Genomic DNA, 22,607 nt, shown 5'->3' with positions numbered 1-22,607 from the left:
AATTCCACAGACAGCTGCTGTCTCTCTCTTAATGAGTTTCAGAGTCTGATAAAGAGGAAACCCAAGTCTTTGTGGATAGCTCACAAGAGATTTCTTTCTATCCTGCCACACAGCCTGTCTCCTGAGAAGCACAACCATCAGCAATAACAATAATAAACACAAAACAGAATTCTAGATTAAATGCTGTGAATGATCTATGGCTTCGTTTTGCTGGTATGCACCTGAGGCTCAAGATCCTCTTGCAAAATGATGGAAACTCGTCTATCTCACTGACAAAAGTTACATGCCTACGGTGATTCGAAACAGAAACTGGCTTTACCTGCAATCTTCTGAGGTGGATTTTAAATTTTCCTTAATTGAAGGTGCTTAGACCTGATACTTTGGCTTAGCACCCTAGAAAAGCTAGGATCCACTGTAAATCAGGTTTCAGGTCAGGTTTATTTTTCTGATATCCTGAGTCTGCAACAGGATGTTGCTATTTGGTAATTTCTGAAGGAAGGATTAGTTGAGATGCTTACAGAGACACTGCAATAATGGTGACATTAATGGGAGGGGGAGCCAGGAGAATCTCTCACTGGTTGTGAATTATAAGCCTGTGTCAGGTTCTGGGGTGCACAGCTGGAAAGGCCACCTTCATTTTCCTCCCTTACTCCCTCTTGGCAGCAGAATAAAGTTGCTCCTTAGTGGTGTTACTGAGGTGACAAGAAATGTGGTCCTTCTGTTTTGTAAGATTTTTGCAAATGCCCTGGGTGCATACTACACATCCTTGAACCCCAGTCTCTTCTCAAACCAGCCTTGCTGGACAACAATATTTTCAGGTCCAGTAAGTGGCATCAACTTTAAAAAACATTAAAGAACAACATTTTATAGTTCCGAAGAAGATAGGAAGTTCCAAGAATGAGTCATAAAATCAATCTCTTCCACCTAATAAGAGTGCATAAGTGGGTATACGAACCTGGGAAAAGGCTCTCAAGAAAAGGGAATTAGAGCAGCAAAGATGACAGCACATTGTTGAAAAAAAAAATGCATTTCTGCTGTGGCTGTTCGGAAAAATGCCTGAGATACAGTCAGCTCCTTGGTTCACAGGTTCCAGGGAAATGTTTGCACAGCTCACACGTGGGAGGCAACATGTGGATCTCTGATGGCATAAGCCCAATTGTTTGCATTTATATGTACAAAATGTGCCACCTGTCCCCAAGAATTTCAAACAGAATATGTGCTCTGAGAGCTGATGGAAGGAAGGGACAATCCCAGTTCATCATATTCATATTAGAGTACCTGTGGTAAAAAAAGACTGCAGTATTTAAGTGCAGCCCCCCACTGCCTTATTCTAATCTCTCCCACGAAAGCAGTGCACAGGTAGGGTTCTCACTCACAGTCTGCTTCTGCCAATAATATGGTAAAACACAACTAGCACCAGTGGAAGATTTCCCATTAGTGCTGAAGCAAATGTTTGAGGTCAGGCTGTGAGAGAGGTGAGGCTGGAGGGCTTCTCCTCCCCTCCAGGGACTGCAGCTGTTGATAGAACTAACAAACTGAATAAAGCAGAAATAACAACCTGCAGTCCTTCCTGCTGAAATGAAGATTTCAATAACCTGTGCTGCAAAAGGCAATAATAAGCAGTCTCTTCTGTTTCAAACCTTTAGGAGAGAAGATGCCAGGGGAAGAAATCAGTCCTTAGAGTGATTGCTCAGATTAAAAGGCTTGCACAAAGCTGGAGTGAGGGAGGTTGACTTTCCTCCCAAGCCAAGCATGCAGAAAGGCAAACAGGGGTTTGGCTGTTTCCAGGCAAATCAGGCTGTTCTAATGACCTTGGTTCTCTCTTTCAGTGCATCCACGCAAGCTCCTTTGCACACATCCGTGAGTGCTCCACTGTGCTGGACCCTGAGCCTGTGCCTGGGAGAGCACGCACCCCCCGCGTGACCTAAGAGCAAAGCCACCATCAAACATGGAAGGAAAAAAAAGAAAAACAGGGAGGGAGGCCCAAAGTCTCCAATCTGACATGCTCAGCAAGCTACTAGTTGGCATGGTAGTGACACCACAGGCACTAGGAAAGAAGCTTTCCCTTGCAGTTCCTCTGAGATTTATTGGGAAGATTATTAAAACATTTTAATTTTAAAATATTTGGAAGAGACTTCTGCATAAATCAAGAGGACATTTCTGCCCATATAATTTCAGATAGAGAAAAGAGAGTTTAAAGGGTAAAACCAAGCAAAATCGCATTGACTTTCTTCATGGCTGCTGAAAAGGGTCTTGAAAGAACTTGTCTTGTGGGCGAAAGGGACATCAAGAAGTACTCGTTGGCCCTAGACAGGTAACACAACTCTTTGTTTCCCTCACTAACATTTCTGTGTCAGAGCAATATGAGACCACCAATCTGCCGATCGGCTGCAGGAGTCAAAGTCTGGAGAGTTTCACCGTGCATACATGTTACTACTTTCAAAATGTTTTGTTCAATTTTTTTCCTTCCCAAACTTTCTTATTAGATATTTGAAGTATTTACTAGACATCAGTCTGATGTGTCTGTGTCTGTGATGGATTGGACCAATCAACTGTTGAAGCAAGTGTCTCTTGCTATGTATTTTATAAGCTTAGTAGATTTATTGTAGGATGCAAAACCTCATGGATTATGCTGTAATTTTAGGCTGAATTATAATTGTGCAATATTATAATATTGACACAATATTGTTTGGCTCAAGGCTCCTTCATGCTTGAATGTCTAAATTATCCATTTGGTTTGAAAGAAAGGCGATGCTTTATTCTTGTGGATAGTCTGTTTGGCTTAGAGTTAATGTACCTCTTGTATGCCAGTGGTCCAGTGAGTAAATGTTTGCTTGAGTGAGGAAAGAGCCTCTGAAAACATGAGGTACTGTAGATGGGGTTAAAAATATGACTATAAATGTCTATCACAAAATAGTTTTGCAGTTTAACCTTTTTTCATTCTTCCTCTTGACTCAGACTAGCAAGTATTTTTAAAAGAAAATAGTTGCTCAGTTGCAGCTTAGCACCTCTTGACATTTCCATTATCTCATTGGTTTTCAGGTTATTTATTGCTTGGCTCTCTTAAAATGTGGGACAGAAACTTGGCGTAAACACTGTCAGTTCAAATGGAAATCTGTCTTTTCATGTTCTTATACTGGGGTCAGTGCCATCGTATTTTAGTCATTTGAACGTCTGGGTTATTATTTAAATATTATTACATGGCTCCATAAATATAGATGGCACTGTCCAAAATTACTTCTGTGGTAATATTTATATTTCAAAAAGATCCCATATGATTCTGCAGTTCATTTTAGTTATTGAAGACAGTGTTTTTTTGAAAGTTTGCAATTTTGTGCGCACAGCTTCAGTGCTTGAGGTCCTTTGGCCCCTTGCAACCTCTGGACACAAAGGACAACACTGGGCAAACCAATTATATGGTCTCCTGAGACAGGGACAGTTGTTAGGCTGCCTTGTGAGGAAGCATTTTTTCTCCTGGGTCACTGGTAATGGAGAATATCCCTGCTAAGCAGAAGGGTAGGATACACACTGGGGGCAAGAATCCCTGGCAGCTGATCCTCCCATGTAAGATCTGACACACCTTCTGGAGTCAATTTTTTTTCTGATAATTATTTCTTCATTTAGGATTGAAACGAGTTGGGGTGAATTGCTGCAGCAATTGCAGTTGTTGGACTGATGCTGCAGCTACATGCAATAGCCCCTGAGCTGGAGGGCTGGTCCCAGGAGGGCTCCACAGTGGTGGTCCTGAGGTGGCTGAATTATGGAGGTGGTAGCACAGCTCTCCAAAATGAAGAAGATTTGTCACCCAGCCACGTGGCTTTTGTGCTGCTTCTCCATTTTGCTTTTTCTGCCAGATGAAATTTGATTAACTGCACAGTTTAATTACTCTGTTCCAGAAATGACCAAAAATGGGGCCCGAGAGCCAGAGACCCCCTCCTGTTGGAAAGAGCTGGTATCACAGGGGAAGCCCTTGCCCTGCTTCCCATTGCATCCAGCAGCTTGGGGTGCCAGCCCAGTGACCCAGGGTAGCAGCCCATGAGCCACAGCCAGCCCATGAGGGGACACAGCCCTCTGGGCCTGGGCTCACAGAGCAGCTGCCTTAAGCCAATAGTAGCAATAGACTTACCTTAGCCTTTGGTATAAATTACCACATTTTTCTGTCCCCCATGTGTAGCCTTAATGAGCAGGTCTAATGCTTTCAACAGAATTTATTTCGCACACAGATTGCCTATTTGCTTGCCATCTCCCAGCCTCTTTCTTTTTAATAAATGCCATCATTATATAGTTTTATCATTATAGTTTTATCTTGACCATGTGAGTAGGAAGCCTGAAAGCTGACCCCTTTCCCTGCACTCAGGGTTGTGGAGGAGAGTGTTTTGCACATGCAAGACCAGTCTGTTGTCACTAGGTAGTTTGGATGCATTAAGGCTTCCTATGTCAAACTTGAAATGCTTAAAAGGGAGTAGGCTTCAACTGAGCCCTTTGAAAGTCAGATCAGTTGTAGGTTTATAGTACAATTCATGTTGGGAGGGACCTTAAGAATGTCTCTGGTCCAACCAAGAGATTAAATAATGTTGCTCAGGGCTGTCTCCAGTCTAGTCTTGAAAAAAATCTCTCAGGATAGAAACTCCACAACCTTTCTGGGCAATCTGATTCAATAGGGAATTAATTTCACAATCTTTTTTTTTCCCTTAAATTCAATCGGAACTTGTTTCAGTTTATGACCAATGACCTCATCCTCCCTCCATACAGAGCAATAAAGCTCCATCTTCTCAATAGCCTCCTCAAGAATATTGGCACGTTGCATCTAGGTGCTCACAAAAAGTCCAGTCCCCCTAGAAGTGCTCCAGCTTTTAATCATCCTGGTCACCCTCTGCTGAACCTCCACTGATTTACTGATCCATCCTGTGCTAAGGACCCCAAAGCTGGACACAATATTGTAGATATGGTCTCACAAATCTGTCTGCCCCATGTGCAGGACTTTGTATGTGTTCTTGTGAAATTCGATGGCTCCTGTCGAGCTCTTCCTCCAGACTCCTTACAGCAGCCTTGCCCTCCAATCTATCAGCTGCACCTCCAGGTTGGCATCATCTGCCAATGTGATCAGGGTGCCCTACACCTCCTCCTCCAGGTAACAGAAGAAGGCATTGCACAGGATGGGTCTCAGGACAGGACACCACTTCCCACCAGACTCGATGAAGGGTTTGAACCATAATGGTTACAGGGTCTGAAGCTGAGCACTCAGAACCTACTGCTTCATACAAAATGTGTTGTCCGTAAGTCATATATCATTTGTCTTTAAATTAGTGTGAGCTAGGTCTCTGAGATAGTTTTGTTTGGTCTTTTCACAGTCAGTGGTGGTATTAAAAGGGAATAAGTTCTTCTAATGACTAATCATTTATATTCTCTTTTTTTTTTTTCTATTTGTTATCACCTATATAATGATCTAGATAACCCTTTATCACAGTCTAGGTAATAGCTTGACCAAATTCCTCAATTTTCCATGAATGAAGACAGGCAAGAGTATTTTTATTTCTTGGCAAAAGATCACTGTAATATTGACCAGAAATATTCAATATCCCACTTCATAAATCAGTGGATTTGCATCTGATTGTGCCAGCTATGCTATATGATTTTGGGTTGATCCAGCATGGATTTCTTATGTTCTTTATCTGTCCTTATATTGGGATTTTGAATACCATCACACAAGTGAAACTCAAGGCTTTAAGTCTCAAAGTTTTGGTTTTTATTTTGTCTCTGAGACAAGAGACAAGGCGGGGAAAAACCCAGCAGTGGGCAATGCTGATAGCAGGAAAGTTGTGTGGAAATGTTAGGATTTGTCTTCATGCAAAAGTTTTTAACACAGGACATTTAAATGTAAATATTCCTGTCTATAGGCCTTAGACTCCTAATTGGTTCCTGTCTGCCAGGCTCATACCAGTAAGCAAAACTTTGAAGTGAACGTGGGAGATGATTTCTTCAGGTGATGAGTGATTTTCTATAGCAAGCACATAAGAAATATTTTGTTCTTTTTCTCCTTTCCTGCAGGTGATATGAAAACTCTTACAAGATCAAAGAGTCCTCATCAAATATAGGCTTCCCACCACTCCTTATCCTTTACAGAATCAATGCTTAGGAGGATGATGGGTGTTTCTTGTGATCTCTGAACTGTTTTAGCTGAGAGGCCTGTGGTTGTCTCCTTTGCACTGGCTTGCCAGCTGGCCCAGTAGCACACAGTAACTTAGCAGACTCAGCAAACTCAAACCCATTGGCTTTTTCCCCCTGCAGATGACACTAGGACCCTGCAGAATGGGCTGTTTCTTCCCAGTACTGGCCATATGCCATCTCCATTATGCACAATTCAGTTTTGCCCAGAAAGAAAACAGAAATTAAATAGCTAGAGCATCAGCTCAGAAAATTGATGGTTCAGAGGTATAACAATGATACACAAAATCATGAATGATATGAGGCAGGTAAACAGGGAATACTCAGTCATTTCTACCAGTATTAGAACTAATTAAAATAGCAGGCAGACAGCTCCAGAATGACAAAAGACACATTATTTTTACACACATCATAATTAAATTGTGGAACTCGATATTTTCAAGTCAGCTGGGTTTGTAGAATAAAGATCCGTAAAGAGATGTTGGACAGGAGCTCTGGTTCAGAACTGGGGAGCAGTAACCCTCTGGGAATGTTCCTCTTTGGTACTTTGACCTTATATATTCCTTCATGTTCATGACAGAATTTGGATACTTGGCTACATGCCCTTCTGGTCTGTCTCCAGGCAGCTATTGTTATAGTGTTATACAGAAGGAAAACTCTTGACAATACATTTATGCATACAGGGCCAGGCCCTCGAAATGAGGCTAAATAAGATAACTGAGGCATGAATTCCTATCCACTGGACATCTTAATGTATGCAAACATATAAATATTTGCCTTTATTTTGTGCCCACAGTAAGGAAAAGGAGAAACTGGACAGCCAGGTTATTAACAGGGTCTTAAATACCTTGAAAATATTCCAGATTGGTACATCAATTGAAATCGGAATGGTGCCAGCACAAGGGAGGTGACAATGGCTTTGATAAATTTTTCTCTGAAGGTAGTTTCATTATCTTTTCAGGCACCAGAAAAATTACTATTTTCCCTCATGAAGGAGATGATCTCCTATGGAAAGCGCAGTGATTCCACATTTTCCTCTTGTGACGGGGGAACTCATAATGGTCTAGGAGGATAGCAATTATTCCCACAAGCCTGCAGATCAAGGCACTCAGCAGATCAAGTGAAAATAAACAGAAAGGAAGTTGTAATAAAAACCCAATGATTTGTGTGAAATCTGCAATATGTATTAATATTTTCTGCTTCCCCCCTCCAGGCATGACTCAGTAGGAGCCTTTCAGTGACATTCCCCTGACTATCTTTTTTACAAAGAAAAGAGAATTTGAAATGGAGAAAAGATTATTTTTTAATCAGTGACTCTGCAATATGCTGGCACAGAGACCTGAAGCTCAAAGGCTACATCTTGCTCTAAAATACTATGAAGGAGTTTCTGGTCTAACAGAGCTGATCTTTGCACCTGAAATTTTTGATTCACACTTTTATAAAACTGCCTCTTAGATTCTTAGATTCTTTTAATTAGTGGCAGGCACCTTTTGAAAGAGAAAAATAATGGTTACGTACGGGAGCTGGCAGGAGTTTTCCCAACTCATCAGGCCAGATGCTGTTCTGCAAGTTCAAAAGGGAGCAGTGAATGCTTGCCACCTCTGGCAACTGGGACACTTTTATTTAGGTACCCTTTAGACAGAAAAATGTGACATTTGTGGTTTTATACTGTCTCTGTTTGCTTTTGCATCTGTCCAGCAAGGTCTGCGGACAGAGCTTTCCCGCCCCTCAGTGATGCCCTGAGGCTTTGTTAGTTGACAGAGAGACTGAAAGACGAAAACCAAAAGAGAGTGAGATCATAGAGCGACCTATTTTGTTAACAACAAGGAAAGGACTTGGTGGCTCAGAATATGCAGTGGTAATTTTGGCATTCCTGCCTGAGAGGCTGTTGAGCTGATCGTGACTCATGTCATTAAGATGATTTTAATGTTCAATGCCAGCTGATGAAAATTGAGGTAAGGGGAAATTAATTTTACATGCAAACGATAGAAAAGCATTGGAAGTTAACTCCAGAGAGAGATCATGAGAAAGAAAATCTTGCCTGCCCTGATCTCCAGGGGAGAGTGAGAGAACTACAGCATTTTATTCAACCATCTGGAAGGAATTAATTTGTGGTACCTTCTGTGTCTAATTCATCAATAAAATATTGTACAAAAATGACACAGTGCACATAAGGAACACGATAAATGTAAAACTAAAGGACTGGAGAAGGACTGGCTGGTGGGGACCCCAGCTGCCAGATGGGCAGCCCATTCCCTAGACAGTCCAACTCCTATTTATTTGTTTTTGTGAGGAAAATAAAGGAAAATGCTGACAAAAGCACTAAGAAAACTCACAGTCTCCAAGCATCAGACATTAAATCTGACCAGTTGCTCTTTCAAACAAGCTCCTCACGTACAGGGGGAATCAGTCACCTCAACTGAGCAAACAGAGACCACATGCTAACCTGGCTGGGAAACAGGCTGACTCAGGGGAACGTCACACCCTTGGAACATCTCAGTGTTTACAGAACCAAATCCACATTGATTATCTACACTGGCAGGGCTTGGCTGCTCTTCTTCCATCAGTACTTCTGTGATGTTGATGAACATAAAAGGCCAAGACATCAGCTCTGCAGGTGTCTTTGCCTCTTGCCCACCAGTGTGGGGCATCTGGCAGAACTTCAAACCTGCTGAGCAGCTGCAGCTCCCTCAGGCCACCCAAAAAAAACCAGCTGGAAAAAGCTTGAGATTTCAGTACAGATTTTTTTTTTTTCCAGACATTGACTACTGCTGGTTGGCAGCCACCAGCTGATTTCTTCCCAGTGAGATTTTAGGCATCTTGACACTTCTATAAACAGTGCAGAAACACTACAGAAAGTCACCAGGATTCATGTTACTTCCTGCAGCACAGGTTTCCTTCAGCTGAAGAAACAATTCTTCCTAGTCTCAGAGGAAAGTCTGAAATCAAAATGGGGAAAAGCCACTGTTATTACTGGGGCAACTAAGCCCAGTCTCACATCCTGCCCCCAGGATAATTTCAGACTTGGAAAAAAAGCAGTGGAGTTTGCTGTGTTCCTGGGTAGCCCCTGCACACACAGACCTCAAACAGCCGCAAACACGTGGTTATAGGGACGGTGTGCGTGTGCATCTTGGCAGAGTTCATCTTCTGGTGCCACAGTCTCAGCACACTCATCACATTAGGAGTAGCTCTGGCAACAAGTGTTGTACGGGGAGAGACAGAATGGTTTTAAGTACACCTAGGAGGGGGTTAAGAGGGTGTTTTTGCAATTTAGGCTCTTTTCTGTTGAGAGAGAAGGAAAAGGGAATATCCTTGCTCAGCAAACCACCCTGGGGCTCCCAGGGAGAATCTCGTGGTTGTTCTATTGAGTGCACCAAACATCGTGGTCATCCAGGAGCTTCCACAGCTGCCATGCAATGAGCTTGCCCCAGACCTCTCTACCCCCACCCTGTGTTTCCTGTGCAGGAACACTGAGAGGCACAATACTGAGGTTTTATGGCAGAGCAGAGTTGGATGAAAAATCACTTTGTGATGGAGCAATGTTCAAAGAGCCACATCTGCTGGACTTCTCACCTTACCATGAACTCAGTGGCAGAAAGGGTTATACATGTACTATAGCTTGTGTGTACTATGGAGAATTGATTTCTTTGATTTTTTAATACCTTTGAGATTTTTTGGCTAATATTTTCTATGCTCAGACCCTATGCTGAGCTGGAATGTCTCTAGTTCTGTGCTGGAATATTGATACATTTTGTACTTATGTGGAAATTTAAGATAAAATAGTTCTGTGTGCAAAGAGAGGAAACAAATATTTTAGCCGATTGTATTTAAGAAAAATAAGTTTGGGGTGTTTTTTTGACTAGTCTTCCTGACAAAGCTCTTGGGAATAAAATCCTGAATTTTTTAATTTTTTAGTAGAATTTTCTCCATGTTATGCTGAACTTGGTAGCTACTTGCATGAGGTATAATTTTTTTAAAGTCATGTGGTGTGCATGAGATACACAGCCTAAGAAAGCCACCCTGTGCTTCATAAACTGCTAAATGATGTAGGAGAGCCCAAAGAGCTGGGAAACACAGCCAGAACACTCATTTCATGTGCACCTCCCTCCCACAGAGCCTTGCTTGTACGAGCAAGCCTCTTCTATGACCTGCTCTGCTGTTCCCAATGCTGCTTTTACCCTTTGAAAGCATTAATTACATAATTTCTGGGACTGTAGGGCCAGACATCTGAATAGCCAGGGTTTTTCTTTTTTAACCTTGTGTTTCTTTCTATCCCAAAGGATGAGCTTGCTTCAGAAGAATCCAAATGAAGAGAGGCAGCAGCAGGAAGCAGATGTTACAGGAGCTAATCCAGCCTATCACTGTCACAGCTACTCACAGGCCTATGAGAACAGAAAGAGGGAGCAGCAACAAGCCAGGAGGAAGCTCTGTGTAGCATCAGTAATTTGCACCTTCTTCATGATTGCTGAGATAACAGGGAAGTATTTGTGTTCAAAAAGAGCCCAGTCTGGTGCCCAGCACAGCCACATTCTTGCCTTGAGTGCACTCTGACTGCAGGGACCATGCTGACAGGGGTGAACCCACCTGGCATTAAATAACTCTCCTTTGTCGCCAGTCATTAAAAGAACTGGGGGGAGGAGAGGGTTTAAGTGAAATTTTCAAAATATTTTCATATATTCATTCAAAGATTGCATCTGGTAAGAATACAAAGACCAGTAAATGGTCTGAACTGTTCTTCCAGGTCTTTAAGCTTGACTGATGCACGTCTTAGCATCACAAAGGTTTTCTAATAAATTGAGTTACATTCTTTTTAAAAGATTAAAAGATTTTACATATTTATCCAGGCCAATGAGACCTCAGAACTGATAGAGGCTGCTAGCAGTAGGATCTGAAAATAAATGCAAGAGTCTTTTCAAAATCCAGGGAAATCCAGGGCCAGATTCACCATCTGTTTTTCTACAGGGCACGTTTATCTTTTAAATTGGCCTGCAGGTGTGTCTCTGGATCAGTGGAAGATTATTCCCCTCCCTAATTAGCTTTCACTTCTGGAGCCACCCTACAACATCCAATATAAGTATTTGGCTTGCTCATAGAATATTGGCTTTCATTGTGTCTCACTGCTCTGCTCTCTCCATGGATTCTGTGATATTTATATCCACCTGATAGTTCCTGGCTCTTTAATTTGCCCTTCTGGGCAGTGTGCTGAGGTAAGGGAAGGCATGGGGAATCTCACAGATTTTGCTATATGTGTTCCAGCTGATGTAACAAAAGTCAGCCAGGAAGGCCTCTGAAACCCATATTTTCTCAGCTCAGACATCTCTGGAGCCCCATGAAAATGAAACAGAAAGGCTTTGTCTTTCCTGCAAGTGAGAAGTGGAGGCACTGAAAGACTTGCTGCATTTCAGCCTTCTCCTCTGGCTGCTAAACCCAGCAAGGACTTCTCCAACTCTTCCCTCCCATGTGCTCCTTCTGCATGAAGCCCTGTTGTTTGTAGGTCACGTGCATTTCCCCCATGAAAACCAGTGCATGCTGCTAATCCCCATGCAGTAATTTCCAGTGCCAGAAGTAATGCATTATTAACAAAACCATATAATCAGTAGGCTTAAGTTTGGTGAATGCAGCTGTGCTAGAGGGTAATTGGAAGGACAGATGATATGTTAGCTAAATGTTTCATTTTGCTTAATGAATCATGCAGCTTTTTTGCAGTGACAGCTTAAGTAACAGGCTTGAAGACCATTTTGCTTCAGACCATTAAACTTTGACAAACCAGTTATTAACTGCAGTTACAGACAGCTCTCTGTGGAGATTTTTGTAATTATGAACCATACATTTAATATTTTTAATCATTAGGCAAGACTGCTGTGCCTGATGATTGACCATTGAGTGACTGACAATTTCTACTGCTTGTGGTCTATAAATCTATAAACATCCATTATAGGGAATGGTAAGTCTTAAAGGCCACTTGTTGGGAGTATTGATAAAAAGCTGTAAAAGCCTATAACTATGACACTTATTTTACTCCTGAATATAAAGAGTATCTTCCCCTCCCCTCCTTGCCCTCTGAGGGCAAACAGCTTCCATGATCATTATTCAGAAGAAACAAAGCTGCATCACTCTCAGAGAGGTTGAAAAGTTGTGCTTCTTTGAATGCCTAGATCTTTCCATGATATTTTTTCTCAAAACACCTGTGCTGGCCATTACTGCTTTCCCAAACAGGGCACTGCTGGTTGAGCCTGATACACCACCAACTCTCTTTGAAAGACCTTCTGTTCTTCTAAGGCAGATCCATCACAATCTCCATAGATCTGGAGGTATCAGTCAGACCAGTACTACCCAGTGTGGAGCCCAGATATGAAAGTGATTTCCAGTGATTTTTGGTGGCTAAGGACCAAATGAATTTCCAAGCACTTCCACCTGGGCAGTAGAAAGAAAGACAAACACTGCATGTGGTCTCATGTCAGAGCAGGACATAAACTTGATCAGTGAGACAAGTGCTAAGTTAAGCAGACTGAGATCTCTGAAACTCATCCAAGCCATTAGTTGTGTCAGCAATACATAAAATAATAATTTGCAGACATTTTTTGAAAGACAGAAAGCTAGCAGCAAGCTTTTGAGATGCTGTCCCAAAGAACATGGAGATAGAGTATATAAAATGCAATACGGTTTTGCCCACAGCTTGTGACCTACATATTTGTTTGCTGAAAAATACCTGATGCCTGGGTCATTAACATGTGGGGCACTGCCAGACAAGCCTTCTTACCCCTGCTAAGCAGAACCAGCTCCCTCTTGAAATTGCAGTTACCCTGAGAACAGTGAAAGTCTAAGAGATGTGCCTGACCAAAAAGTGTCTGTGCTTTTACACTTGAGCATGTGCTGGGAAATACTTGATGAATTTTTCATTTTACCACAAGGAATGAAGTGCCCCTAGATTCTGCAGCCATGCTTTCTCCCTTTTGGGAAGTAACTTTGAGCAAAATTCTGCACTGAGAAAACAAATGGTGTTAGGTATTCTAATATAAAATATGCATACAGAAGGAAATTAAACAGTCCATCCTGCTTGCATGAAAATGCTCCAACTATAAGGAAACAAGAGATATATCTACATGTCCTTTTGGCAGTGGTATGCTTCCAGAGATTTGAATGAGGTATTTTATGATGTTTTTCAGGATTGATTAATTCTCATACAGGCTCTGGTCAGGAGAAATGAGTGAGCTGAAATTAATTAAATGACTGAAGAATGGAAATGCATTGTCAGATGCAGAAACTAGGTGTTTTGGCTCTGTTATTTCACATTTCTACTTTTCTACATTTGTGCTTTGATGAAAAGATTCCCCTGCTGTAATGTGTTGGAAGGACAGTGTCCTGCCTTGGGATCCTTGTCTTCTGCAGCCACCAGGAGCTGGGATAGTTTAATGCAAACTTTTAGTTTATTTGGATTTGCCTTTAGGCCTGAGATATGGCTAGAAGAATTTGGCAAAATAATGATATTTGGCTTACTGAGTAAAAGAAATGTTAATTAAAATAACACAAAATTATTTTAATTTGGTGGGGTTTTTTTCCTTCGGAATCCACGTAAATCCAAACCCCCACAGAGTAAAATGATATTCAGCCACATTTTTGAGCTCTAGCAGGAAAGTTAAGTCATGCATTACAGATTCAAAATGATAGATTGGTCCTGAGAACAGAACATTTTTCTCTATGCCCTCACTAAAATGGTTGATTTCTTATCACAGTTCTTTTACTGGGATCTTTCCATGTATTCCTGTTTTAGTGTTGCCTGTGACAAATAAACAGGCAGCAGGAAGAAAATGCATATTTTCCTGTAACAAATAGGAAATTAATCCCATAAGCTAGGTCTCTGAACTGTTGTACATACATAAAAATATTGGTGTTCTGTGAAAAGATAGTGGGAGGATACTGGAAATGTGATTCCTAATATGGAATTTCACAAAAATATGGCTTTTCAGAAAAAAAAAAACTTGTAATAAAATAGTCAAACGGTACAACAGTAATGTAACTACAGAACTAATGTATCACAACTCTTATTGTTCTTAGGTCTCTAACTAAGAAATTTGGCTTATGTATTTCTATTAATTCATCCCTTTCACTGCATGAATGAGGTACGAAATGAAATATCTTTGAAGAGGTTTGGGTCTTGTGTATGATGACTGAAAATTGAGTGTTCCCTTTGATTCTCAGCAAAACAGGCCTTGAGTTTGATCTGGTTGGCTCAACCTTTTGAGCAGAGCTGTGATCCAGACGGGTGTTTCACACAGGTGGGCAGATCGCTGGGAGCCTGGCAGTGGTCAGCGACGCGGCACACATCCTGGTGGACCTGACAAGCTTCCTGATCAGCCTCTTCTCGCTGTGGCTCACCTCCAAACCTCCTACCAAGCAGTTCACTTTTGGGTGGCACCGAGCAGGTAGCAAACATGTCACATGATGAACATGTGGAATGGGAAAAGGAAGTTATAATAGCCAGGGACTGGAGAACAAGCTGATGTCCAACACAGGTCTGCAGGCATTTAGAGATAGTGCACTAATGCTCCCACAGCTCTCAGGACACGAAACACAGTAAAACAGCGAATTTCAAAGAAGTAAAGAGTCACCTCATCTACAAGCATGTCTTTCAGTTCATTATTTACCATAGTTTTGGGCTGGTGCTAACCTTGGTTGAAAATAACAGCAACTTCTCTCAGTGACTTGAGTGTGTAGACGACTGAGCTCTCAACTTGTTATGAAACAAGTTTCTATAAAAGCAAAAATAACCATAAAAATTAGGGTTTGCTCCATTTCTAAAGCAAATTATTAAATTATTTTATAAAGTCCACAATGTTACATTTGTAGAAAAGTGAGATCCTTTAACATTTACCCATTTCTAAATTCTTTCCTTTCATACCTCTTTATCACTGTTGGTTTTTATCAGATGCAAACAGGTTCTTAAAGTACTCTGTCCTCAATCTAAAACAACCATTTTACAGATGCTACCTAATACCAAAAGCCTGACAATCAAACACAAGTGTTTTTACAAAAGACAAGACACTTGCAAAATACTAACAATAAGAATTATTTTCTGGGATTATGAGTCTGTTCAAGATTTAGACACCTAAATATCAATGCCTACATGCACGTGAGCACCTTTAAGCACAGGGTCCAAGTCTCTGATAATATTCAACAGAAATCTTGACTCCATTCAGCCTCCTAAACATGGAAGTCCACTGGTACATCCCTAGGATGTCAAAGGCTTGCACATGGGAATGGAAGCTGTTGCACAAGATCTGTAGGAACCTGCACAAGGTGCCAAGCACAAAACCAGGGCCTGTCAAATGTGACCAGACACTCATAGCTAAGAAACCAGTAAGTGTTCCCAGTCAGCCAGTGAAGAGGGGAACTGTGTCAATCACCATTAATTTGATGTCCACTGTCCACAGAGGGAGCTTAAACACTTAGGTAATGCCTACAGGTAGGCAATTTAGTTGACTCTGTCTGAAAGTAAGTCTCATGTTGGATGTCTCAGGGCTCAGTTTTGTTGCTTATATGTAAATGATTTGTGTCATTTGAAATCCAGTTGCCTCTCTGGAAGTCAGTTATACACCTTGTGTCAAACCATGCATGGAGGTGTTAGTGTACCTCAAATGACTCAGAACACCTGTGCACCAGAGCCAAGGACTCAGCTGAGAAATGCTTCAAGGATGTTCAATAGTAAAGTCCAGAAACAGCTTCTGACTCCGATGTCTGTAGGCCAAGGTTGATTGTAGCTGCAGAGAGTACCAGGGAAGGCATATGCCATACTCATCCTGTCTTTCTGTAGCTCCCTAAGTGTATGCTACCAGCTCTGTTGGAAAGAGGCTGCTGGGTGAGTGGGAGGTTCAGTATGGCCCAAGCGTGGTTGGCATTATGTAGACAACACACTGCTGAATTTAGCAACCTGAGTAAATTACTACGTAACATCAGTTGATCTACCATTACTTTTCATGTTTATTATCTCTTATCCTGGGGAGGGGGGGGAAAGTGAGAGACCTCTCTTGCTGATGTAGGCAGGCTCAGCCACTTCATGTAACTTCATCCTCAGTCTGAACTAAATTATTTTTTATTTTGTCATTGCAATGCAGAACTTCAAAACCAATCCTTTATTGCCCATTTTATCCTGGTAGCAAAAAGAGCCTTGCTTCAAATGTTAGAAGCTATTTAATTGCATTCCATGATTGTTATCCCGTTTCTTGCTTATTTTCCCAGCTATATTCTCAGTTTAATATGCAGGTGGGCACCTTAATAGAGTAGCTGAAGGCAGCCAGGTTGCAAAGTCACTCTTCACTGACTACCAAGGTCTTGCAGGTGCAGCCCTCCATGACACTGGAGGATGTTTCTTCACTGCTTCCCTCAGACTGATAGATATTGTCATGAAAAGGCTCTTTATGGCAGTGCTGAGGTTTAGCCATCTGAATGCCTCCTGCCCTCCATGCCAAAGCAGTGCAGCTACTTTCACAAACACAGAAACACAATATTAAATAAGATTGATAGTGTGAGCCAAACTATTTTCAGATACAAAACCTCTCTTGCACCTTAATTTTCCTCAGCTGTACTCAGAGATTCCCACACCATCCTACACTATTGTTTGCTGTGCTCTGTTAGTGCTAGTAGTTCTGAAAAAAGTAACTGAGAACACCTCAAGTGAAGTATTTAATGCTGCTGAACTGATCTGCAAGCTCAACTAAACTTTTGCCAAGATACTCCATTGAAAATTAATATGTAAAGTTGACCACTAACATGTCCTGTTATTGAAGATATGTATAAATCCACACAGGTGGATACATGTGTTCACAAGAGCTCTTGGCTGCTTTCAAGCCAGTGATGGCACTGCCATCAACACCTTCAGTTGGGCCAAGGTTGCAGAGGTTGCAGAGGTTCAACCTGCAACTTCAGGAAAATAACTGTAGGATATATGTTTGCTTCTATCCACTTTTAAGCAAAACTAGATTCCCCTGTGGATGTACTTTGATCTATTATTTTCCAGTTTTAGGCAAAACAGTTATTTGATAAGCTTTTGCAGCCTGTAAAAGAGGGGATCCCCATAAAATTATATAAAAATCATAAGCTGTTTTAATGGATTGTCAGTGGAGGTCTGTGCAAATGCTTTCTGACTGTCTACTGCCTTTCACTTTAATATGAGCTTGCATTTTCTTTGGTATTGTCTCAGTTGTGCTCATTTACCCATTCAAGTCACATGGCAATTACTAGTCCCATATCCTATTAAAAGCATGCTGCACGTTCATATGCACTTCCCTGCACCTCTCCTATAACAGTGCAATAAAAGCTGGCCTTGGGGACTGGATTTATGTGAGCCCAACTCAAAGCCAATAGAGACAAAATTAAATTTTGCTACCTCAGGGAAAAAATAACTTCTTTTGTTCTCATCACAGCTGGTGGCACAAAAATGACTTTGTGGCATTGGCAGAATGAGTTCTAGGATAAGTTTTGCTGACAAGACCTCGTTGGGCACTGCTACTGTCTTTCTGAAATGTGAAGTGGTGAGAGGTGTGCAGAAACAGGGGAGGCCGTGCCTCTCTCCTTCCTTCAAATCTCTGCTCTTGTGATGAAGATAATCTTGTTGAGAGAGGAGGGCTGGTCTTTATGGGTTTCACACCATAGTCAGGGCCAGGCAAACTCCTTTTGTTCCTCCCAGAACTCCCCAAATGATCTTTTACATATCTCAAATTTCTTAGAATGCTGCATGAACTCAGCACTGGAAAGGGGACAAAAGCAGGAGCAGGTAGAACAGGGTTAGGCCACCACATGCACAAGGCTGCCCTGGATAGCCACTGGATTTACTATGATCAGAAAGGAGGTTGGCCCATTCTTTGTGAGCTTTAAGACTGCCAGCATACAAGAAGCAGCTCTCCTGGCTATAAAGCTCATACACCTGGAACCATTTTCATCAACCTCTTAAATTTTTTTGCATTCCTATTCTGACTGTTAAAATCAGATTTTTTTTTTCATTCCTAGAAATTCTGGGAGCTTTGATGTCTATGATAATAGTTTGGATGGTGACTGGTGTGTTGACATATTTGGCTTGCATGAGGCTGCTGCACCCAGATTACGATATTGATGCTACAGTGATGCTCATTACCTCTGCTTGTGCTGTGCTCACAAACATCCTGTAAGTTGTTTTTTCTCCTCTCATATGACATTTGAACCTGCTGCTGTAATTCAATTTTAAAAAAACTACAGAGAGATAATGGCCTCAAAAATATTAAGTATTTATCAGCTCTATGAGGATATGGAAAGGGGTCAAAAAGAGAGGTCCAGATTCTCATTGGAAGTTGCAGTTGTTCTCCTTTCTGTTAGCTGCCACACTGGGAAGGCAAATGAATCTACAAACCCCAGGAAAAGATTATTCTTCATCTCACTTTTTATTAGATGTCAGAATATTCAAGAACTCTATAGAAAATGAGGTCTCATTAATTATCCCATTCACAGACTTTCTTGATTATGCAAATCACTGAAAACCTAGGAATTGTCTGCTCAGCCACCTCTGCATTTCTACTTAATGTGTCATATTTTACTGTTCAGCATTCAGAAGTCACAGGAGTGGTGATGTGTATGACCTCAGTGCCTTCAGAGATGCAGTGTATCCTCTGATATTTGCAGCTTTACATCTCTTGCAGACTAAGCCTGATTCTGCACCAGACTGGCCACGGGCACAGCCATGGGGTACAAGCCAGGGAACGCATGTCAACCCCTCTGGAAAAGCCAGCTCTGAGCAATGCCAGCCTGCAGGCAGCCTTTGTGCATACCATTGGAGATCTATTCCAGAGTATTAGTGTGCTAATTAGTGCACTTATCATCTTCTTTAAGGTTGGTTTTATTAGTTCATATGCCTGCCTTGCAATCAAGGATAAGCGCTATTTTCACAGTGTTATGACACTAGGTACTATGTAAATATTTCCTCTGTCTTAATCACACACACTGTAATTGTATTAAAGAGAATTATTCTTGGGAACTGAAATAACTGTTGAGAGTGTAACCCTTGCTTCTTGCTGTTTGAACTGGATACTTTGGTGTCTCCCTTTCTTCATCTGTAGCACCTTCATTCCCTGTGCTGAGGCTCCTTAACAGGCCAAGGAGGCAAGCACTCGTTCTGTACTAGATGAATGTAATTTATTATTATTTCATGCTAACTAATTAAAAATGACAATAACTGACAATAATGAAATTAACAAAGTGGTCTGTTCATATTTTTCTAGCCACAGTACAAAATAGCTGACCCAATCTGCACATTTGTGTTTTCCATCTTTGTTTTGGCAACTACCATCACGATTTTAAGGGATATTTTAACTATGCTAATGGAAGGTAGGACCTGATTCCAGAATCAATACACTTGCATTATGATTTCTTTTCTGTTGCTTTCTCCATGATGCTTATATATGTTGAAAAAAAGTATAATAGCACATTTTTGTATCAGTTTCTGATATTCTTATGATTCTGATCATACTTTAAACCTACTTCTAATTTTAATCAAAATTGTTTTCTTCCATTACATTAGGTTTACACATATGCCAGTTTTGGTAAAAACCTTTGTACTGGTATTTTGCTAATGAGCTCTGAGTTGCTTTTGTTTGCCATATGTGTAGCATTTCTTTCTATCATCCCTTTGGCATATGAGATGCCTACTTACCTTGTTCGTTGTGTATTTCCTTTACCCGTGTGAAATGTAAGTCTTTGCCAAGAAAAAGTGCTTTGACTGTGCTTTGAACTGTTTATGTGAAATAGGCTGAATGCAAGAGACAGAAGTTTAAAAGATTTTTGGTTACATGAGTCCAGAAAAGCAAGCTGTTGGAGCTTTCCAGTTGCATTCCAGTGCATGGGAATAGACAATTCTCAGCACAGCAGCAGCAAGAAGAGCCAGGCTTAGCAATATTTAATCCTGTCAGCTATGGACCTGAATATTTGATTTGCAAGGCCAAATGACTTGAGCAGTCACAGATGCATGTTTTTGCCTTACTCACATTGAATAATATAATGCAACCTCTTTCTCAGCTGTGAAGACATGAGGATTAAAGGGAAAAGTAGCTCTAAAAGTGCAAATTTTGAATGGGTACTCAGTGTGACTGCCTGCATGGCTATTTCTTCTCTCTTTCACTTGCACCTACTGCGGTTTCAAGAAATAAAATATCCATTAAAAAACTGTTATAAAGCACTGTTACAGTAGTTTTATTCAAGTGTTGGTTTGCTTTCAGTGATTGTAAGACAGATACTTCCCTGTAGAAGTGTACTTAGGCAAGAGCATGGCAACTGACTGTATTTTGGCTACCAAAATAGCAGATCTCTTGGTTACTGGGGAAAAAAAATCAAACTACCAGAAAGGAGGAGCAACCCCTGACATTCAGGAGTCTCTTTCTTAAAGCAGTGACTCCCAGCTTCTGTAAGCAGTGCTGTCATGTCAAAGCCAGGAGTGCTCTGTTCCCCTCTGCACCAAGCCCACGGTCCTCCTGGGGAACTCTCTGGGCAGTGTCCTATCTCCCAAGTAGAATATTCTGCCCAGAATTTTCTGAAAAGAAATTGGATGCTGGAGCTGCTGTTTCACTTTACTGATCCAAGTGGAGCATGATGAGTTCATGCTGTTCACCTAGGCATAGAGATGCACTTACAAAAGATGGTGCAAAACTACGACACGATCTGGCTAAACAGCTCACTACCCTTTGTAAGCTGGACATTCAGATTGTCCTCTAAAACGTGCATGAGTCTCACCCTTCCATGGAGAAGTTCAAAACAAGGGATAAGATTATACAGCACAGTGAACTCTGAAATAGATGGGCTTTCCAAAGCATTGAATACTTTTATAAAAATGATCTAAGTGAATAAATGTTCATGATTCATTTTCCTCTATTGATCACAATTCTTATCCCTTAAAAATATTGCTTTTCCATCAATTTGTCCTTTCCAGGAACATCAAAAGGATTTGCTTATGATGCTGTAAAAGCAAGAATTTTAACAGTTGAAAAAGTGGAGTCCGTTCACGACCTTCATCTTTGGTCTCTGACAATGAATCAAACTGCTCTCTCTGCTCACATTGCCACAGGTCAGTAAATTTCTGTAAGCAGGGAGTAACTATTCAGCTGCTGTCTAGTAAAGGTCAGTCTTTCTTGATTTAGATTAAGATGACTGTTGCTTGTTAAAAAAAATCATCATAATCTAGTTGGAAAAATAAAATCAACAATAATAACAAATAAAGCTCTCAGACCCTCCTCCCAGAAACCTTGTCTAAACAACAGGGACCTCTACTTAGCCCAAAACTTGAAAACTGCAGAGGCTGTGGCACAACGAAGTAAATTACAAGATAGTAAAAATAAATTAAAAGAATTAGACTCAAACCGGATTTTTATCACAATTTTGTCAAACTTGAAAACTGTTGATCTCTACAAGAAATTCTTACAGGGCTAATATGCATTCCTTATGTATCTCCAGAAGTAAAACAATCTTTAAAAATAAATGAAGTTTAGAGGTAGCTCCAGTTCATCTTTTAGAATATTATTTTAAATTGTAGTTCTTATCCCAGTTGACAAACTCTCCACTACTAAGGTCAATATTCTTATCTGTTTGTCAGCTTTTTATGTATTGAGAAAGAAAAAAAGCCAGCTGTGTTTGTCCAAGGGCAGGGCTAGGGGTGAAGTCCTCCATGGAGTCCCCTCTTTCCAAAAACTGAGTGTCTATCAGCCACCCAAATCACCTGGCACTGCTGCTGCTCCCTGACTGGATAAACTAATCTTTATGAAGTATTTCTGCTTTCCTCCAGTCTTCTGCCAAACTGAATTTCTCTGGTGATTATTTAACTTAGCTTAACTCTTGCCAAAATTGCATATTCCTACCAGATTTGAATGAACAAAAGTTTACTGACATGGAGGTTCCTGAAAGGAGGATAAAAAGGACAAGAAACACTTTTCAAACAAACCTCTTGTTAAAAGTTTCTATTCTAGAAGTATACAGTATCTATATTAGATATCCATGTCTATATTAGAAGTATACAATACTTTAAAGTATTATCAAAATGTACGTGTTTTGATTACTTTCTGCTTGCTACCTGTAGCAGACTCAACAGACAGCCAGAAGATTTTGAGAGATGTTACCCAAGCCCTCTTTGAGCATTACAGCTTCCACTCCATCACCATTCAGATTGAATCAGGAGAGGATCAGAAACCGGACTGTGTCTTCTGCCAAGAGCCTGGGGATTAAAGGGAGCAGAGTGCTATGCCAAACAACCATCACCCCTCTTACAGGTCAATGGAGACTATATGTGCTGTTTGAATGTAACTGATTAACAACAAATGGTAATTAGCTGACATAACAAGCCCTGCCATTGCAAGCAGAGCACGGGCCTTCCTTTGTTGGTATCATCTACAATGAGAGAACAAGTATTAAATCCAGCCATTTGCTAGATTGCTTGT

General features: G+C 41.0%; 1 protein-coding gene across 1 annotated transcript; it reads left to right on the top strand.

Annotated features, from left to right (window-relative positions):
• Positions 1–1,101: 1,101 nt before the first annotated feature.
• SLC30A8 (solute carrier family 30 member 8) lies at positions 1,102–22,599 on the top strand. Its single transcript, XM_068182545.1, has 8 exons — positions 1,102–2,314; positions 10,446–10,654; positions 14,442–14,588; positions 18,169–18,322; positions 18,831–19,020; positions 19,410–19,515; positions 21,110–21,244; positions 22,250–22,599. Exons 1-8 carry the CDS (start codon positions 2,235–2,237, stop codon positions 22,393–22,395), a joined length of 1,167 nt encoding a protein of 388 aa, XP_068038646.1. The 5' UTR covers positions 1,102–2,234; the 3' UTR covers positions 22,396–22,599.
• Positions 22,600–22,607: the final 8 nt, after the last annotated feature.

Source organism: Anomalospiza imberbis, chromosome 1 (assembly GCF_031753505.1).
Source record: "Anomalospiza imberbis isolate Cuckoo-Finch-1a 21T00152 chromosome 1, ASM3175350v1, whole genome shotgun sequence".
Taxonomy (NCBI): Eukaryota; Metazoa; Chordata; class Aves; order Passeriformes; family Viduidae; genus Anomalospiza; species Anomalospiza imberbis.
This window is presented reverse-complemented; position numbering and strand designations above follow the sequence as displayed.